We start from the raw sequence: 17,218 nt of genomic DNA, 5'->3' as shown, positions 1-17,218 counted from the left end.
CCACTTATCCTACCTAACGCTGTGTCTGTTCTTCTACTAACCACATCTAACAAGGTCTTAATTTTAGATAATGTTTTTACAATTCTGGAAAAACATTATCTTTTTGTTCTATGTCATCAATTCTAAATCTCTGTTGGAATTCTCCATTTTTTTCATATATTTTGACCATCTTTTCCTCCAATTACTTTTATAAGTTAATTTCTTTCTGATTCCTTGCCAGTAAATTTCAACATCTGGATCATTTGTGGGTCTCCCTCTATTGTTAAATGTTTTCCCTTTATTAAAGGACAAATCATCTTGCCTTTTCTCATGTCCGGTATAATTTGTTTCATGCTGGATATTGCACATAAAGGAACTCTAGAAGCTACAGATGACCTCTTCCAGCAAGAAGAGTTCTCCTTTTCACTGTTAAGCAGACACAGTGAAAGACTGATAACCTCAATACAATCAAGGAATGAGCTGCATCAGAGCTGGGTTGCACTTTTCATTAACTCACATTTGACTTCTGGTTCTTATCTCTTCCTCGGGTGTGCTCTTTCTAAGCTTTCAACTGCCAGCCTTGTAGGGATCTCTGTCACCTCTGGCCTAAAATCTGGGAGATTCAGTCTGTTTTTCAGGGGTTTTCACACTATGTTCTGTGATCTCCCACCCCACTTTATTTCCAAATATGGCAAATATCTTGAAAAAAAAAAAAGACCAGCCATGTGTTTGAGGCACGTCCCACTTCTCAAGTGGAATCAAGGTGGTTTTAGTCTATTGTATTAAGGCTCCCTACCTCCCCACACAACTACAAAATTCAGAGTATGTGTCCTAGGTAAAAATAACTGCATTTAGGACTCCTAAAGTTTCCAATTTGTTGACAGCCTCTCAAGACACCCAAACACTTTGGTGGTTTCTCTGTTCCTCAATAGAGTTCCTTTACATGGGCCAACACCAATCCTCAGCTCATATTCAAAAGTAGCAACAAATCCCAGGGAAGAAAGCAGCTGACAATAGACTTCTCACATCAGAAGGATGTTATCCTGTCCAGATATTTAATTTTTAAAAAATTCTTTGATTATATACCTCTCCTATGTTTTTAAAATATATTTTCCCCAACTTATCTGCCTTTTATTGTTTTGCTATTGTAGCAAGAATGGTGTTCTACCATGACGTACTATATCCTCATGAAAAAAAGAAGTCTCCACATCACAACTTGATTCTGTTCCTTCCTTATCTGACAGCATTTTATTTTCTCCTCAGAGTTACATTTTGAAAGCTGCATTTTTTCTGTTATCCCTCATTTTTCCATAGCTTGAGGAACAGTAGAGGTAGAAGCTCAACTCATCTGAAGAGACAGGTAGTCTATGAAAATTTCTGGGTTCTGCACCCTAGGAGTTTATTACATATTGTATATACCAGAGGAAGGTTCACTTCATCTCATTAAGGAGTGTATTTCAATCAAGTGGAAGGAAAGCATTTGGATAATTTCCCCAATACAGTAGGTAGAACTAGAGCCTTTATTTCTCTCAGTGTGTAAATCCCAGGGTTCATTTTCCACAATTTGTCTATATTCCTCCTCCATTGCCACTTCTACTATTTCTCTAACGAATAAGAAAAAAAGAAAAAAAAGGAATGCACACCTTAGTTCTCAGTTTTGGAAGTATTAGTGGTAATCCTCAGAATTTTGCCAGTTCACTAGTTGTGTATCTGGGGACTAGGACTAAATAAAGTTGCTAAATCATTCTATGCCTCTTCACTCTGAAATCTTCAGTTTCTTTCCCTGACCATCATCTTTTAAGCTTATTGCATCTGATTACATTATTCTTTCTTAGTTGATGCTGATTATTTTTACTAGTTTTTATTACTTTGTACTCATTTCAAGTATCAGGAAGGGGAAGAAAATTCTATTAGTTAAACTCAATCCACCATTTTAATTTAGATGTACTCAAGAGTTTTCAAATATCATAGGGGTTAAATTTGAATTTTCTAATACCATAGGGTTAAATAAAAGAATTTGTTAATACCATAGGCATTGGACTACTACCTGGGTGTTTATGAAAATAAAGAGTTCTAGCCAGTCCAGTTTTTTTTTACCAAGTCCTTACTTTCACTGTCCCAACAGCTAAAGGTCCAGTATTCTCCTGATTAGCGCACTTAAGTTATTGACTGGCTAAATGATGATTACTCAGACATTCATATAATATGCTATAACCATTAGCCTCAGAATAAAGAAAAGACCAGTATATATGACTTTTCAGTTGTGCCTGATGTGCAAACTACCACTAAACCAAGTCGGAAAGAATAAAACCAACTAATTTATAGGGATTTAAGGAGGTATCTCCTTGAAAAATCATTTAATAAAAAGGTATAAAGGTACCTATAATAACTTACTTAAAGTGCTTAATAAATTAAAAAGGAAATTAAAAAATTTCTTGAAACAAATGAAAATGGAAACATAACATACCAAAACCTATGAGATACAGCAAAAACAGTACTAAGAGGAAATTTTATAGCAATGAGCACCTACATCCAAAAACTAGAAAAACTTCAAATAAGCAACATAAATATGCATCTTATGGGACTAGAAAAGCAAGAGTAAACCAAAATCAAAATTTGTAGAAGAAAAGAAAAGGATTAATAAAGATTAGAGCAGAAATAAATGAAATTGAAACCAAGAAAACAATACAAAATATCACGGAAATGAAAAGTTAATTTTTTGATAAGATAAAATCAACAAACCTTTAGCTAGACTAAGAAAAAAAGAGAGATGACCCAAATAAATAAAATCAGAAATTTTTAAAAAAGGAGACATTACAACTAATATTGCAGAAATTCAAAGGGTCATTAGAGACCACTATGACCAACAAATGCCAATAAATGGAAAACCAAGAAAAAATAGATAAATTCCTAGATGCATATATACAATCTACCAAGATTGAACCACAAAGAAATAAAAAACCTGAATAGATCAATAATAAGTAATGAGACTGAAGCTGTAATAAAAAGTCTCCCAGCAGCTGGGCCGGGTGGCTCACGCCTGTAATCCCAGCACTTTGGGAGGCCGAGGCGGGTGGATCATTTGAGGTCAGGAGTTGGAGACTAGCCTGGCCAACATGGTGAAACCCCATCTCTTCGAAAAATACAAAAACTAGCTGGGCATGGTGGTGGGTGCCTGTAATCCCAGCTAATTGGGAGGATGAGACAGTAGGATCACTTAAAACACAGAAGGTTACAGTGAGCCGAGATTGTGCCACTGTACTCCAGCCTGGGTGAGAAAGTGACACTCCATCTCAAAAAAAAAAAAAGTATCCCAGCAAAGAAAAGCCCAGGGCCCAGTGGCTTCACTACTGAATTTTAGCAAACATTTAAAGAGAACTAATACCAATCCTATTCAGACTATTCCAAAAATAGATGAGGAGACACTTTCAAACTCATTCTACAAGGACAGTATTACCAATACCAAAACCAAACAGAGAAAACTGTAGGCCAATATCTCTAATGAAAATTCATGCACACATCCTCTACAAAATACCAGCAAACCAAATTCAACAACATATTAAAAAGATCATTCATCATGACAAAGTAGGATTTATCCCAAGGATATAAGAATGGTTCAACATGTGCAAATCAATCAATGTGATACATTATATCAACAGAATAACGGACAAAAATCATATGATCATTTCAACTGATGCTTAAAAAGCATTTGATAAAATTCAACACCCCTTCATGATAAAAACCTTTGAAAGACTGGGTTTGGAAGAAACATATCTCAACACAATAAAGGCCAAATGTGACAGACCCACAGTTACTATCATTCTGAATGGGGGGGGAAAAAAAAACAGCCTTTCCTCTAAAATTGGGAACAAGACAAGGATGTCTACTTTCACAAGTTACTCAACATAGTACTGGAAGTCTTAGGTAGACTAATCAGACAAGAGAAAGAAATAAAATGCATCCAGATTAAAAAGGAAAAAGTCATATTACCCTGGTTTGCAGATGATATGACCTTTATATGGAGAAACCTAAAGACTCCACCAAAAAAACTATTAGAACTAATAAACAAATTCACTGAAGTTGCAGAATACAAAATCAACATATGAAAATCAGTAGCATTTCTATATGCCAACAGCAAACACTCTGAAAAAGATATCAAGAAAGTAATACCATTTACAGTAACAACAAATAAAATAAAATACCTAGAAAGAAACTTAAAGAAGTGAAAGATCTCTACAATGAAAACTATAAAACACTGATGCAAGAAATTGAAGTGGACACAAAAAATGGAAAGATTCCATGTTTACTGATTAGAAGAACCAATACTGTTAAAATATCCAGACTACCCAAAGCAATCTACAGACTCAACACAATCCCTATCAAAATACTAATAACATTCTTCACAGAAATAGAAAAAATAATCTTAAAATTTACATGGAACCACGAAAGAGCCAGAATAGCCAAAGTCATCTTGATCAGAGAGAACAAAACTGGAGGAATCACATTTGAATTGTACTACAGAGCTACTGTAACCAAAACAGCATGGTATTGGCATAAAAACAGACACATAGAGAGCAATGAAACAGAAAAGAGAACTAGAACCAAAAAACTAAATCCACATATGTACAGTGAACTCACTTTCAACAAAGATTCCAAGAACATACAGTGAGGACAGGACAGTTTTTTTTTTTTAATTTTATTATTATTACACTTTAAGTTTTAGGGTACATGTGCACAATGTGCAGGTTTGTTACATATGTATACATGTGCCATGTTGGTGTGCTGCACCCATTAACTCGTCATTTAACATTAGGACAGTTTTAATAAATGGTGCTGGGAAAACTGGATATCCATGTGCAGAAGAATGAAACTAGACTCCTATCACTCTCCATATACAAAAATCAAATGAAAATGGATTACTCTATGGACTTATAGACTTATAGACTCTATAAGACTTAAATCTAAGACCTCAAGCTATGAAACTACTAAAAGAAAACACTGAAGAAATTATATAGGACATTGGTCTGGGCGAAGATTTCTTGAGTAATATCCCACAGGCAGTACCAACCAGAGCAAAAATGGACAAATGGGATCACATCAAGTTAAAAATCTTCTGCACAGCAAAAGAAACAGTGAACAAAGTGAAGAGACAACCTACAGAAGGAGAGAAAATATTTGTAAACTATCCATCTGACAAGGGACTAACAGCCAGAATATATAAGGAACTCAAACAACTCAAGAGGAAAAAATCTAATAATCCAATTTAAAAATGGGCAAAAGATTTGAATAGGCATTCTCAAAAGACATACAAATGGCAGACAGGTATATGAAAAGGTGTTCAACATCACTGATCATCAGAGGAACCCAAATAAAAAAACTACAGTGATATATCATCTCACCCCAGTTAAACTGTCTTATCTCCAAAAGACAGGCAATAACAAATGCTGTCAAAAATGTGGAGAAAAGGGAACCCTCATACACTGTTGGTGGGAATGTAAGCCAATAAAACCACTATGGAGGAAAGTTTGGAGGTTCCTCAAAAACCTAAAAATAGAGCTACTATACAATCCAGCAATTCCACTGCTGGGTATATACCCAAAAGAAAGGAAATAATACATCAAAGAGATATCCACACTGCCATGTTTACTGCAGCACTATTCACAATAGCCAAGATTTGGAAACAACTTAAGTGTCCATCAACAGAAGAATGGATAAAAAAAAAAGTGGGCCACCTGCAATCCCAATCGCAGGTGAGGTGGATGGATCCCTTGAGCCCAGGAATTCAAGAACAGGCTGGGCAACATAGTGAAACTCCATCTCTAGAAAAAAATACAAAGTTAGTCGAGCATGGTGGCACACACCTGTGGTCTCAGCTACTTGGGAGGCTGAGGTGGGACCACTTGAGCTTGAGAGTTCAAGGCTTCAGTGAGCCATGATTGTGCCTCTGTATGCCAGCCTGGGCAACAGAGTGAGAACCTGTCTCAAAAAAAAAAAAAAGAAAAAAAAAAAGTGGTACATACAAAAAATGGAGTAAAAAAATAATAAAAAATTAAAAATAATAAGATCCTGTCATTTGCAACAACATGCATTGAACTGGAGGACATTATGTTAAGTGAAATAAGCCAGGCACAAAAAGATAAACTTCCCTTGTTCTCACTCATTTGTGGCAGCTAAAAATTAAAAACCTGAAATCATGGAGATAGAGAGTAGAATGATGGTTACCACAGGCTAGGAAAGGCATAGGGTTAGGAAGAGTGAGGATAGCTAATGGGTACAAAAATATAGTTATATAGAATGAATAAAATCTAGTATTTCATAGCACAACAGGGTGACTACATTCAACAATAATTTATTGTACATTTTTATAGAGTATAATTGGAATGTTTATAACATAAAGAAATGATAAATACTTGAAGTCATGGATATCCCATATACCCTGATGTGATTATTACACATTCTATGCCTGTTATCAAAATATCTCATGTACCCATAATATACACACCTATCATGTACCCATAAGAATTTTTAAAAATAAGTAAATAAAGTGCTTGGAAATTGGGGATAAGAAAGTGGCAGAAAACATTCACTAAAGGGTCCTAACAAAACCAACAAAATCATGAAGGTTCAGGAAGAACCTTCTGGTTTCCTTTGCAGGGAAATTTATTTGACCATCATAAACAAGATTCCTGATACACTACAGTAGGAAATAAAAGTTGAGGACCTAAAATGAGTGTGTTCATGAACTATTTCCAAAGGGTTTCATAGACTTTTGTGATCACAGGAGCATCTATTTCTATTTAAGAATGAGGAAACCAAAATCTGAGTTAATTTATTCCATATAATAATGACATGGATATTTCATAAGCAAGTACATCAAAATTCTAAGTTATCTAACTATTTTCTACCTTTGAAATGCTCATTTCAAGATATTTTCTGTGTAGATCATATATTATTTCTGTGACCAAAAACCACTATATGCCAAAAGAGCAAAAGTAACAGAGTAATAAGATAATCAGCTGCTAAACTACTTTTCCATAGGAACTTTGGTAGTAAATATTGGCAGCATTTTTTTGTTATTCCAACAAATACTCTACATGGCTATGGTTCAGTTGTATACCTGGTTAAACTAATCATTTTCATACTTCACTTTTAAAAAGAGTATCACAAAATATAAGCAATGCTTTCCTTTCTTGATTGCCGTTTATTAATAGATTCAGAGCTGTACAGACTAAGTCAGCTCTACTGTTAAGTAATGGAAGCAATGTAATTATAACCTCATTAGTATTTAACCATGGTTTTGCACACTGTTATAAAATATTTCACGGTACTTATGAGATCTTGGATGGATAAGGTGCCTTCTTAGAATTTTGGTTTCCACATCTGTAAATGAGACTGCATTAGATGATCTCTGTTCTATTTCCCAAAACTTTCTAAATTTGTCTATACGTTTCATAGTAATTAGTTGAGCCTTCACATTTTCTTTAAAAACAATCTCATTTCTCAGATAGATTTTTTCATTTTGATTTACTTAATTTTAAGAAAATCCAATTGGATTGTTTATAACACCAAGGATAAAATGCTTGAGAGAATGGATATCCCATTCTCCATGATGTGATTATTATGCAATGCATGCTTATATCAAAACATTTCATGTATCCCATAAACATATACACCTACTATGTACCCACAAAAGTTACAAACAACAAAGTTTAAAATAATAAAAGCAAATAAAATAAAAGAAAACTCTAAGCCCTTTCCCGGTAATATTTAACGTTACTTCACTGTCAGTGATTTTTCCTTATGTGATGTCTTACATTCTTTTTTTTTTTTTTTCCGGATAGAGTCTCATTTTGTCACCCAGGCTGGAGTGAAGTGGTGTGATCTCCACCTCCCAGGCTCAAGCGATTCTCCTGCCTCAGCCTCCCGAGTAGCTGAGATTACAGGTGACCGTCTAATTTCTGTATTTTTAGTGGAGATGGGGTTTCACCATGTTGGCCAGGCTGGTCTCGAACTTCCGACCTCAAGTGATCTGCCTGCCTTGGCTTCCCAAAGTGCTGTGATTACAGGAGTGAGCCACCATGCCTGACCCACTTTCGTATTCTATTTGAAATGGAGACAGAGAAATTGGGCCCCCCAAAATATGACTTATTTTTAAATCAAAATATTAAAGTTTGTCAGTATCCATAGCAAGAAAAAAATTTTTTTGATATGTTACACTTCTGTTTCTACCCAAGTCCAATGGATAGATTTTTAAAATCTTATCCCTTAATTGCAAATACTTATATTAATATGACAAAGAATTGACAAATTTTATTCACAGAAAAATTTTATGAAACTCGATGTATTCCACAAGCATTAATTGCTAACAACTACTAATAACCAATAGAAAGAAAAGGTATTAATAAACTAAATGGGTATAGGGTATATAGATGAAACAGGTATCAACTAAAAGCTTTGCTAATTTGAACTAAATTTCCAAATGAAAAAATAAAGGGCATACAAATTACTCTTCTCTTTTTTGTTGTATCAAGATGAATATTTGACAATTTAAGGATGATTATAAATTTTATATAAAAATCTTATTTAATGAATTAATGAATTCCCAACCACACAACAGTGTCTGGATCATAGTAGATACCCAATAAAAGCAGGATAAATAAATGAGTTAAAGCCAAATTTCTTTTTGAAAAATAAGGTCAATAAAAATTGCTTGAAAACACATTATTGATTACTTATAGGCACAGATGTTTCATATGAGGACAGCAAAACTTAGTTCAAACTAAAGGAACAAAGAACAGGAACAGTTCTAGTCAAGAGCAATGTAAAATGCTCTCAGCTCAATCTACAATTAATTATATTCTGCCATTATATCTTCAGACAGGAACAAATTTAAAATCACATATCTTGAGATTCAGTTTAAGATACAGAAATGTAAATGAGAAAGCCTTATCTTCTTTTATTTTCCACATCACTCATTCAATGGATATTTATTCAACACTTACAATAGCAACTGCTTATTCCTTTCCCTTTTTTAGGTCCAGTGGATTAAGCAAACCAGAAACAGATTAGTCAAGACTGTAGAAAAGGAAAGTCTCTGTAGGTCAACTGTCATAACTCATTTTCCATTTAATTCCTACTGTGTCATGTACAATGTTTACAATATTTACAATACCCAGCTCAGCTTTATGTATTTATTTCTTCTAAAAATAAAACAGTGTTTGCTATTTTCATGGCATGCATTAAATTGTACCTTAATTTTTTTTTCTTGCATTGACTTACAGATGCGTTCTCTTAGGGGTTTTATCGAATTATTCACCTGTATGGGAGACCTATGTCAAAAAAAAAAAAAAGGCAAAAATTTATTGCTATGGTTGGAATGTTTGTTTCCCTCCAAATTCATGTTGAAACTTAATTCCCAATACAATATAGTTTTTCCTCAACTTATGATGGGTTTACCTCCCAGATAAACTCATCATAAATTAAAAATACCATTAAGTCAAAAATGCATTTAATACACCCAATCCACCGAACATCCTAGTTTAGCCTAGCCTATCTTAAACATGGAATTAGCTGGAATTAGTACATTCCAATATCTGTTGGGCAAAATCATCAGGCAACACAGTAGAGTATCAGTTGTTTACCGCCATGATCATGTGGCTATCTGAATACTGTGGTTCACTGCTGCTTCCCAGAATCATGAGAGAATACTGTTCTACATATTGCTAGCTCAGGAAAAGATCCAAATTCAAAATTCGAGGCACAGTTTCTACTGAACGTGTACAGCTTTCACACAATTGTAAAGTCGTGTGAAGGTAAATCACAAGTCAAACCATCATAAGTTGGGGACCATCTGTGGTATTAAGAGGTGGGGCCTCAGGGTGATTAAATCATGAGGACTCTGCCTTCATGGACAGCCTTCATGGACAGGATTAGTGCCATTATGAAAGGGTTTGTGGGAGCATTTTTGCCCTTCATTCTTCCCAGCCACGTGAAAACCCAGCAAGAAAATATAACCTATGGGGAAGAGGCCCTCATCAGACACCAAATCTGCTGGTGCCTTGATCTTAGACTTCCAGACTCCAGAACTATGAGAAACAAATTTCTGTTATTTATAAATTATCTAGTCTGGGGTGTTTTGTTCTAACAGCCTGAAGAGATGAAGACACTTACAAACCAAAATGGCCTTTAAACTAGTATCTGCCCCTCCCCTACCCAAAAGCACAGTTATAGGATAAAGGACAACTAAATCTACTTGTTTATAATACAGTCATGTGCTGCATAACAACATTTTGGTCAACAACATACCACATATTTGACAGTGATGCCATAAGATTATAATGAAGCTGAAAAATTCCTATCACATAAATACTTACCTTTATGTTACTATTTCTTTATACTATTTAGTACGATAACATACTGTATAGGTTTGTAGCCCAGGTGTGTAATAGGCTATACCATCTAGGTTTGTGTAAGTACACTCTATAACGTTCACATGACAAAACTGCCTAACGATGCCTTTATCATAATGTATCTCCATCATTAAACAATGCATAACTGTACTTTATAAAAGTGTCATTATTTCTATTCTGAGAATCCTAAATATTAATAGTTTGCTTAGTTAATTAATCCGGTAACTAAATGTTTCATGAGCTTCTACTATTTGTAAGGCACTATACAAGATATTGTGAAGAATAGAAAGTTGACTCATTTATTGACCCTATATTCCGGCATCCTGAAGTCTAAGTAAAGAACATAAGAACCCACATAACTGAAATTCAAAATAGTATGAGAATTCGAAAGAGAAAAACATAGAAATAGGAGGGTCAGAGAAGGTAAAATGGAGAAGACCCATCCTATAGTTTTGGATTCAGACCAACTTGAATACCTTAATAAATTAATCCCTTTTGGCTTAATAGAGCCAGAGTTAGAACCCCCTTGACTCAAATGACTACTAAGCAAGAATAAAAGATTGCCTGCCCTAAGAAAGAATAGTTGACAACCTTAAATTGATATACCTCATTGTCCTTAATTTTATCATTTCAGTGTAGACCACTGAAAATTTACTTTACCACAGACCAGTGCTTGTCTGCACAATGACAATTAGAAATGCGAATGCAGAATCCAAACTGTAAACAATAGCAATGTGTTCAGTGACATGATTAAGTACAGAAAAACCTTTTCTTTTCTTTTTTTTTTTTTTTTAAGAGAACAGGGTCTTGCTCTGTCGCCCAGGAGAGAGTGCAGTGGTGCAATCATAGCTCACTGAGGCCTCAAGCAATCCTGGGCTCCCAAGTAGCTGGGACTACAGGCATGCACCACCTCAGGCTCCCAAGTAGCTGGGACTACAAGCGTGCACCACCACACTGGGTAATTCTTTTTTATTTTTGCAGAGATAGAGTCTTACTATGTTGCACAGATTGGCCTCAAACTCCTGGTCTCAGGCAACGCTCCTGTCCTGGCCTCCTAAAGCTCCGGGATTATTAGCATAAGACATAATGCCTGGCCTAGAAAGATTCCTTTTTAAAAGGGACTCTGCGATTAAATTTGTTAGAATAAAAATTTCATGAAAGGAAAATAACTTTCTCTAAGAAAATGAATTAAGTCTGAGAGAAAATTGAAATTATCTATATTTCTACCTGAAAGCAAACTTGTTAAACAGAAGTAAGATGAAAAGAGAAAAAATAAAACTTCATTTATTTCTTTTTACTGTTTTCTGGGATTCCAGCAGCAGCTATAAGTAAATCACTGATAAAAATATTTATCATTAATAAAATATTTGGGCATTCTGAGGTAGAATGTGGAAGAATTATTTCATGCCCAGATATAAAAGAATAGTCATGGAAGTTGGTAAAGAAGATGAGATTTTAAGGAATCAGATGACAACACTGAATGACAGACCACTGTAAAGTTTCTGTTTAAAGAGAAGAGAAAGGATACCAAGGCACAGGAGAGAGTATATGAAGCAATCATGAAGCCAGATTTCAATAAAATAACTCCAGTAGAAAACAGAAGAGATCAAGCAGTAGGATAATTTTGTGAAAATTCTCTACAGTGTACTAAATACAATTTAAAATGGCTGTTCTAAAAATTTTAATGTTTCTCAAAGTGAGTGTCCAATTAATTAAAAATATCAACAACCTACTCACGACTGACCTAATCATTAAAACTGGAGAGCGTCTACTATAGATGAAACTGCATCACCCATATATATATATGCCTTAACTCCCAAATGTGACTGTATTTGGAGATAGGGCTTTTAGGAGGTAATTAAGATTAAATGAGGTCACATGGGTGGGATCCAAATCTAATAGGACTGGTGGCCTTATAAGAAGACAAAGAGATCTCTCTCCATGTGTTTCTAACCAAGGAAAGGACATGTGAGCACACAGCAAAAAGTCAGTTATCTGCAACCCAAGGGGAAAGCCCTCACCAGCCCTGACCATGCTGGCACCCTGATCTCCAGCTTCCAGCCCAAAGAGAAAATAGGTTTCTGTTGTTTAAGCTACCCAGTCTATAGTATTTTGTTATGCCAGCCTGAGTAGATGAAGACAGCATCAATGTCTTACACATAATATCAGCATTAATTTGGTAAATATTTTGCTTCATAATTTGAGGGAGAACCAGGAGCTGTCAATTCCAGTGTAAGTTTGGTGTATGTGCTCTCTCTTATTCTAGGCAGAATAATAGTCTTGGGAGCATAGGCCTCAGGCTTTAGGAAAGACACCCTTGCTAATTGCTAACATACCTCACTTGGGCAAATTACTTAATATCTCTCAAGTCTCTAATTCTTTACTTAAGAACATGGTGGTTGGGAAGGGTGAAATAATTTAACTGAAAACATTTAGCAAAATTCTTGACCCACAGCAAAGGAAAGAAATATTTTCAAAGCAAAACAACAAGAACTAAAAACAACATTGAAACCAAAGACATCTCTCAGGCTGTACTCTCATAAAATATTACTTATTTTATATATAACCTCTTTGAATTCAAATGTTCAATCTCCCTTTAATTAACTTTTATTTTCTTTCTTCACAATTTCTGTAGTTTCTAAGTTTCCTACCATAAGCATACATTTCTTTTATAATTCTCTAGAGTTAACATTTATAACACATATAACTTCCACATTACTTACCTAAAAAGTGTAAGAATAGAAGTTCCATGATGATGGATTGTGTTTTCCTCATCATATAAAAGCTCTGCTTTGTTTTTGGTAGGAGCATTAGCTGCTTCTTCATCCAAAAGAACTAATAAGGCTTTCACAGTATCTCTGCCACAGTATGCAGTATCATGGTTTATGGCATGAGATTTTGGCTGAGACAAAAAATAATTTTAAGTAAATGTAATAATCACCCCAGCTGGGTGAATGGCCATACTTTTAAATTCCCTGTGGCACTGGCCTCTTATATCTATTGTTAAAGTAATAAAACATCAGCTATAAGAAGTGGCTGTAGGGCATGTGACCATTTTTCCTTAAGCCATGCTATATAATCAACTTTATCAATTCCAAAAGCACAAAAATAATATCATCAAAAGAAGACATTAGGTTCTGGTCAAAATAACATTAGGCTTCGAGTCAGAAAAATTTAGCCACTATCTAGCTATGTGACATCAGCCCCATGGCTCAACATCTCTATTTATTTTTTCTCTCTTATGCCAAAGAAGGATGAGGTTCTGGCTATCTGAATACAGGCCCCATGGAAGACTGTAAAGATCAAATGCAAAAATGAAAAGCTAGTTGACGTTCATTCATTCAATAATCATTGATAAGTATATATTATGTCCCAAGCACTGTATTTAAAGCTAAGGCTCCAAAGGTGACAACCATTGCCTTCAAAGAACCCATAGTTTCCTTGACAAGATAAATAAGTAACTGACAATTGCATTACAGAATGCTAAGTGCTATTTCTAATAAGTGTATGCACAGTGCAGTGGGAGTACAAAAGAAGTGACCAATGTACCCTGGCATCAAAGATGATTCCACAGAGGAGGAGGCACCCAGAGGAAGAAGAGAGCATGGTGCTTTCAGGGACCAGGTAGCATGGCATGGCTGAAGAATAAGGTAAAAGGGAGGAAGTGATATGAGATGAGCCTGGGAAACTTTGTATATCATGCCAAGAAGTTACAAGCCAGTCTGTTACAGAGGAAAAATCTCTTGCTTTAGTAAGCAAAGAAGTAAAATGATCCTGTTTAGATTTTAAAGAATCAGTGATGGCAATGTATAAAATATATTGTGAGATACGAATGTTATAAAATCTGGAGACAGGTCACAAATTAAAGACTATAATAGAACAGTTTAGAAATGGAGAGTTCTGAACTAAGATAGTAGTAATAGAGATAAAGCAGATTAAAAAGGGAAAGCTGAAAAAAACTTGACTAGATAGAATAAAATAAAATATATAATAATAAAATAGTATGTATAGATACATGATTAAGCACAAACTCTGTAGGCATTTCTGGCTGGATTTGATACCAACTGCTTAGTTGTATATCCTGTATAACTCTGGAGAAGATGCTTGAACTCTCTTCTTAAACTCCCTGACAAAATAGAGGCAATGATAATGCCTAACCCAGAGGGTTGCTGGACACTATACCTAGATATCAAAGCTACATCTTCTGGGACATCTGTTATAAGCTGTGCCAGTTTCTTTAGCTTTCATCAATATCATCTTGGCCTTCTTTCTCTGTTTGCAGACTCAGGCTACCAGGTGAACTATAATGTACATAGCTCTACTGGAATTACAACAAATTGCCTATCACAATCTGGTGCTTCACACATATTTTTCATTAGTACCAGAGAATTCCATATTCCTTAATAGTAATTTCATGAGTGCCATTTGATTATATTTCTCAAAGATCTCTGATTTGGTTGAAAACATGAAATTAAGAACCAGATTGCTGGTATCTTTATTAATTCTGCCAAGAAATGGAAGCAATTGATGTTTTTAATTATTTGAAGTCGACAGATTCTGATTGATACTTATAGTAATAACCTGGTTGTCATTTGAGCCAAACTATTCACCAGGAAGTGTTAACACCCATGAAATATACAGGGAAACAACCCTGAATCTTCCCCACCTTCAAAGTAAATCTAAAAACAAGCATTGTTATAGAAAAATAGCTAAAAGTGGTCCCAGAGGGCTGTGAGTAAATGAATGAATGAATGAATGAATGATAAATAATAAAAATTAAGCAAAAGTCTTTCTTCATACACTGGCTACCATAATCACACCTAATAAAAAGGGGCTGTTAGAAAAATTGAATAAACTGCAATAAACGAACTATACTACTCTAAAATTCTGTTCTAAAAACACAGTAGTCAATTTCTCTTATAATTCTGTGGGTTAGAATCTACTCTATTTAATTATCTCTGCAAAAAAAAATTAAGAATAAGTAAATGTTCTGGGAATATATAGTTTAAAAATTGCCAGGTACAGGTTTTAGTAGGCTGAGAATGGAGGTAGAAAATAAGAGACAGAGATTTATAAAAGAAAAGTAAACTGCTGAATAGAAGCAATTTCTAACAGGACTGTTGTTGTCCTAACACAATGCTTAGTATTAAAGTCAGAAACAGAAAAAACAGGCTTTTATTTTATATCTGAGTAAATGGGAAAGTAATTGTTTATGAGAATATTTAGGACAGGCATGGTGGCTCATGCCTGTAATCCCAGCACTTTGAGAGGCCGAGGCGGGCAGATCACGAGGTCAGGAGTTTAAGACTAGCCTGGCCAACATAGTGAAACTCCATCTCTACTAAAAATACAAAAAATTAGCCAGGCATGGTGGCAGGTGCCTGTAATTCCAGCTACTCGGGTGGCTGAGGCAGGAGAATCGCTTGAACCCAGGAGGCAGAGGTTGCAGTGAACTGAGATCGTGCCATTGCACTACAGCCTGGGCTACAAGAGTGAAACTCCGTCTCAAAAAAAAAAAAAAAAAAAAGAATATTTATGGAAAAATAGCATAAAACACCTTAATATCCATCAAGAATTATAAGGTTTTAGTACTAAAAGGGATACCAGAGATTACCCTACGCCTTACTTTAACAAATTCATAAATTTGGCCCAAATATGTGATAATTTACCCAAGTTGAACATATAATCCTACATAATCCCATTGAGAAACTTACATTTTCAATATCATTTTAGAACACAGGAAACACACTCTTCTGACTTAAGTAGCAATAATAAACCATTTCTACAATAAATAGAAGAGATAATGATTTGTATAAAAGGATAATGAAAAATAAAAAGCTCATTACCCGAGCAGGACTGATGTCAGTGGTGCTAACAGCTACAACACCTTCTTGAGAATTGATAATATTTTTAATCCTCAAATCCAAATCCTGAGCAACTTCCTCTATTGCTTTGTAAAAAGGATCCCTGCTGTTCTGGCCTTTAATCAGCTGCATCTTTATCACCGACAGTATTTGACCCCCTGCAATGCTGAAAATAGAAATAAGATTGCCTCTATAACAGTATTGCAAATTATAATATGCTTATACACTTGAAAATATAATTTTCAGAGTTAACACTTTTCAAAGAATATAGCTTTGATCTTATGTATCAAACAGTTAAAGCATTTAAGAAAAAGATGAGGACCATTAGAAACAAAATTTAAAAGTTTGTCTAAAAGCAAGTAATTTCAATAAGTTTCTTCTTCCTTGATTTGAAAGCTGATGGGAAATAATTTAGTTATATGTGAAATATAACAGGTTCAGAAGTGGTTGTATACATGCAATATATTTAAAATATATACCTTTAGATACAACTAAAATAACAAAAACAGTTACCTCTCATTGAATATCTAGACTCTTACATTCATTTAATCTTAAAACCAATTCAGTAAGTTGATATTATTATCCCTAAATCACAAATGAGAAAATTGAGTCCCACAAAGGTTAAATGGTTTGTCCAAGAACACATGGTGTTCTGTGTGAGGGAAGAGACAGGGAGGAAGGAAACTGACGTGAAAAACATGATATTGCATTCTAATAAGTGAAAGCTTTTATTATGTGGAAGAGGAAACTAAGCAAGTTAGTACTGACCTAAAGCAAACAAGAAACTGGACCAACTATGGCCAACAGACAAGTGTTTTTAAAAACCCAAAATTGATATTTCTTTATACCACACCTAAATCTAAGAGTTTGGGTTGCAGCTTCTGCTCTAAAGGACAAATGTGAGAAACATATAACAGGAAGGATTTTGGTCCGTTTTAAGGAAGAAATGAGGTGTGTCCAATAGAA

At 34.8% G+C, this 17,218-nt stretch overlaps 1 protein-coding gene across 8 annotated transcripts in view; it reads right to left on the bottom strand.

Moving 5' to 3' along the window:
• PARPBP (PARP1 binding protein) overlaps positions 1-17,218 on the bottom strand; it is an 84,125-nt gene that overhangs the window by 8,566 nt on the left and 58,341 nt on the right. For 5 of the 8 annotated variants that reach the window (XM_054527565.2, XM_002823654.6, XM_009248161.4 and 2 more), the window contains 3 exons: positions 16,235-16,418; positions 13,112-13,290; positions 9,230-9,308 (listed from right to left, as the gene is read on the bottom strand). In XM_054527565.2, coding sequence (XP_054383540.1) covers positions 9,230-9,308; positions 13,112-13,290; positions 16,235-16,418 — 442 coding nt within the window. The remainder of the gene's footprint in view (positions 1-9,229; positions 9,309-13,111; positions 13,291-16,234; positions 16,419-17,218) is intronic. The other 3 variants (XM_024257060.3, XM_063712239.1, XR_008512098.2) reach the window with 2 other exon arrangements.

The sequence above is a fragment of the Pongo abelii genome, chromosome 10 (assembly GCF_028885655.2).
Source record: "Pongo abelii isolate AG06213 chromosome 10, NHGRI_mPonAbe1-v2.0_pri, whole genome shotgun sequence".
NCBI classification, from domain to species: domain Eukaryota; kingdom Metazoa; phylum Chordata; class Mammalia; order Primates; family Hominidae; genus Pongo; species Pongo abelii.
The sequence above is the reverse complement of the archived record's forward strand: the minus strand, read 5'-3'. Positions and strand labels throughout refer to the sequence as shown.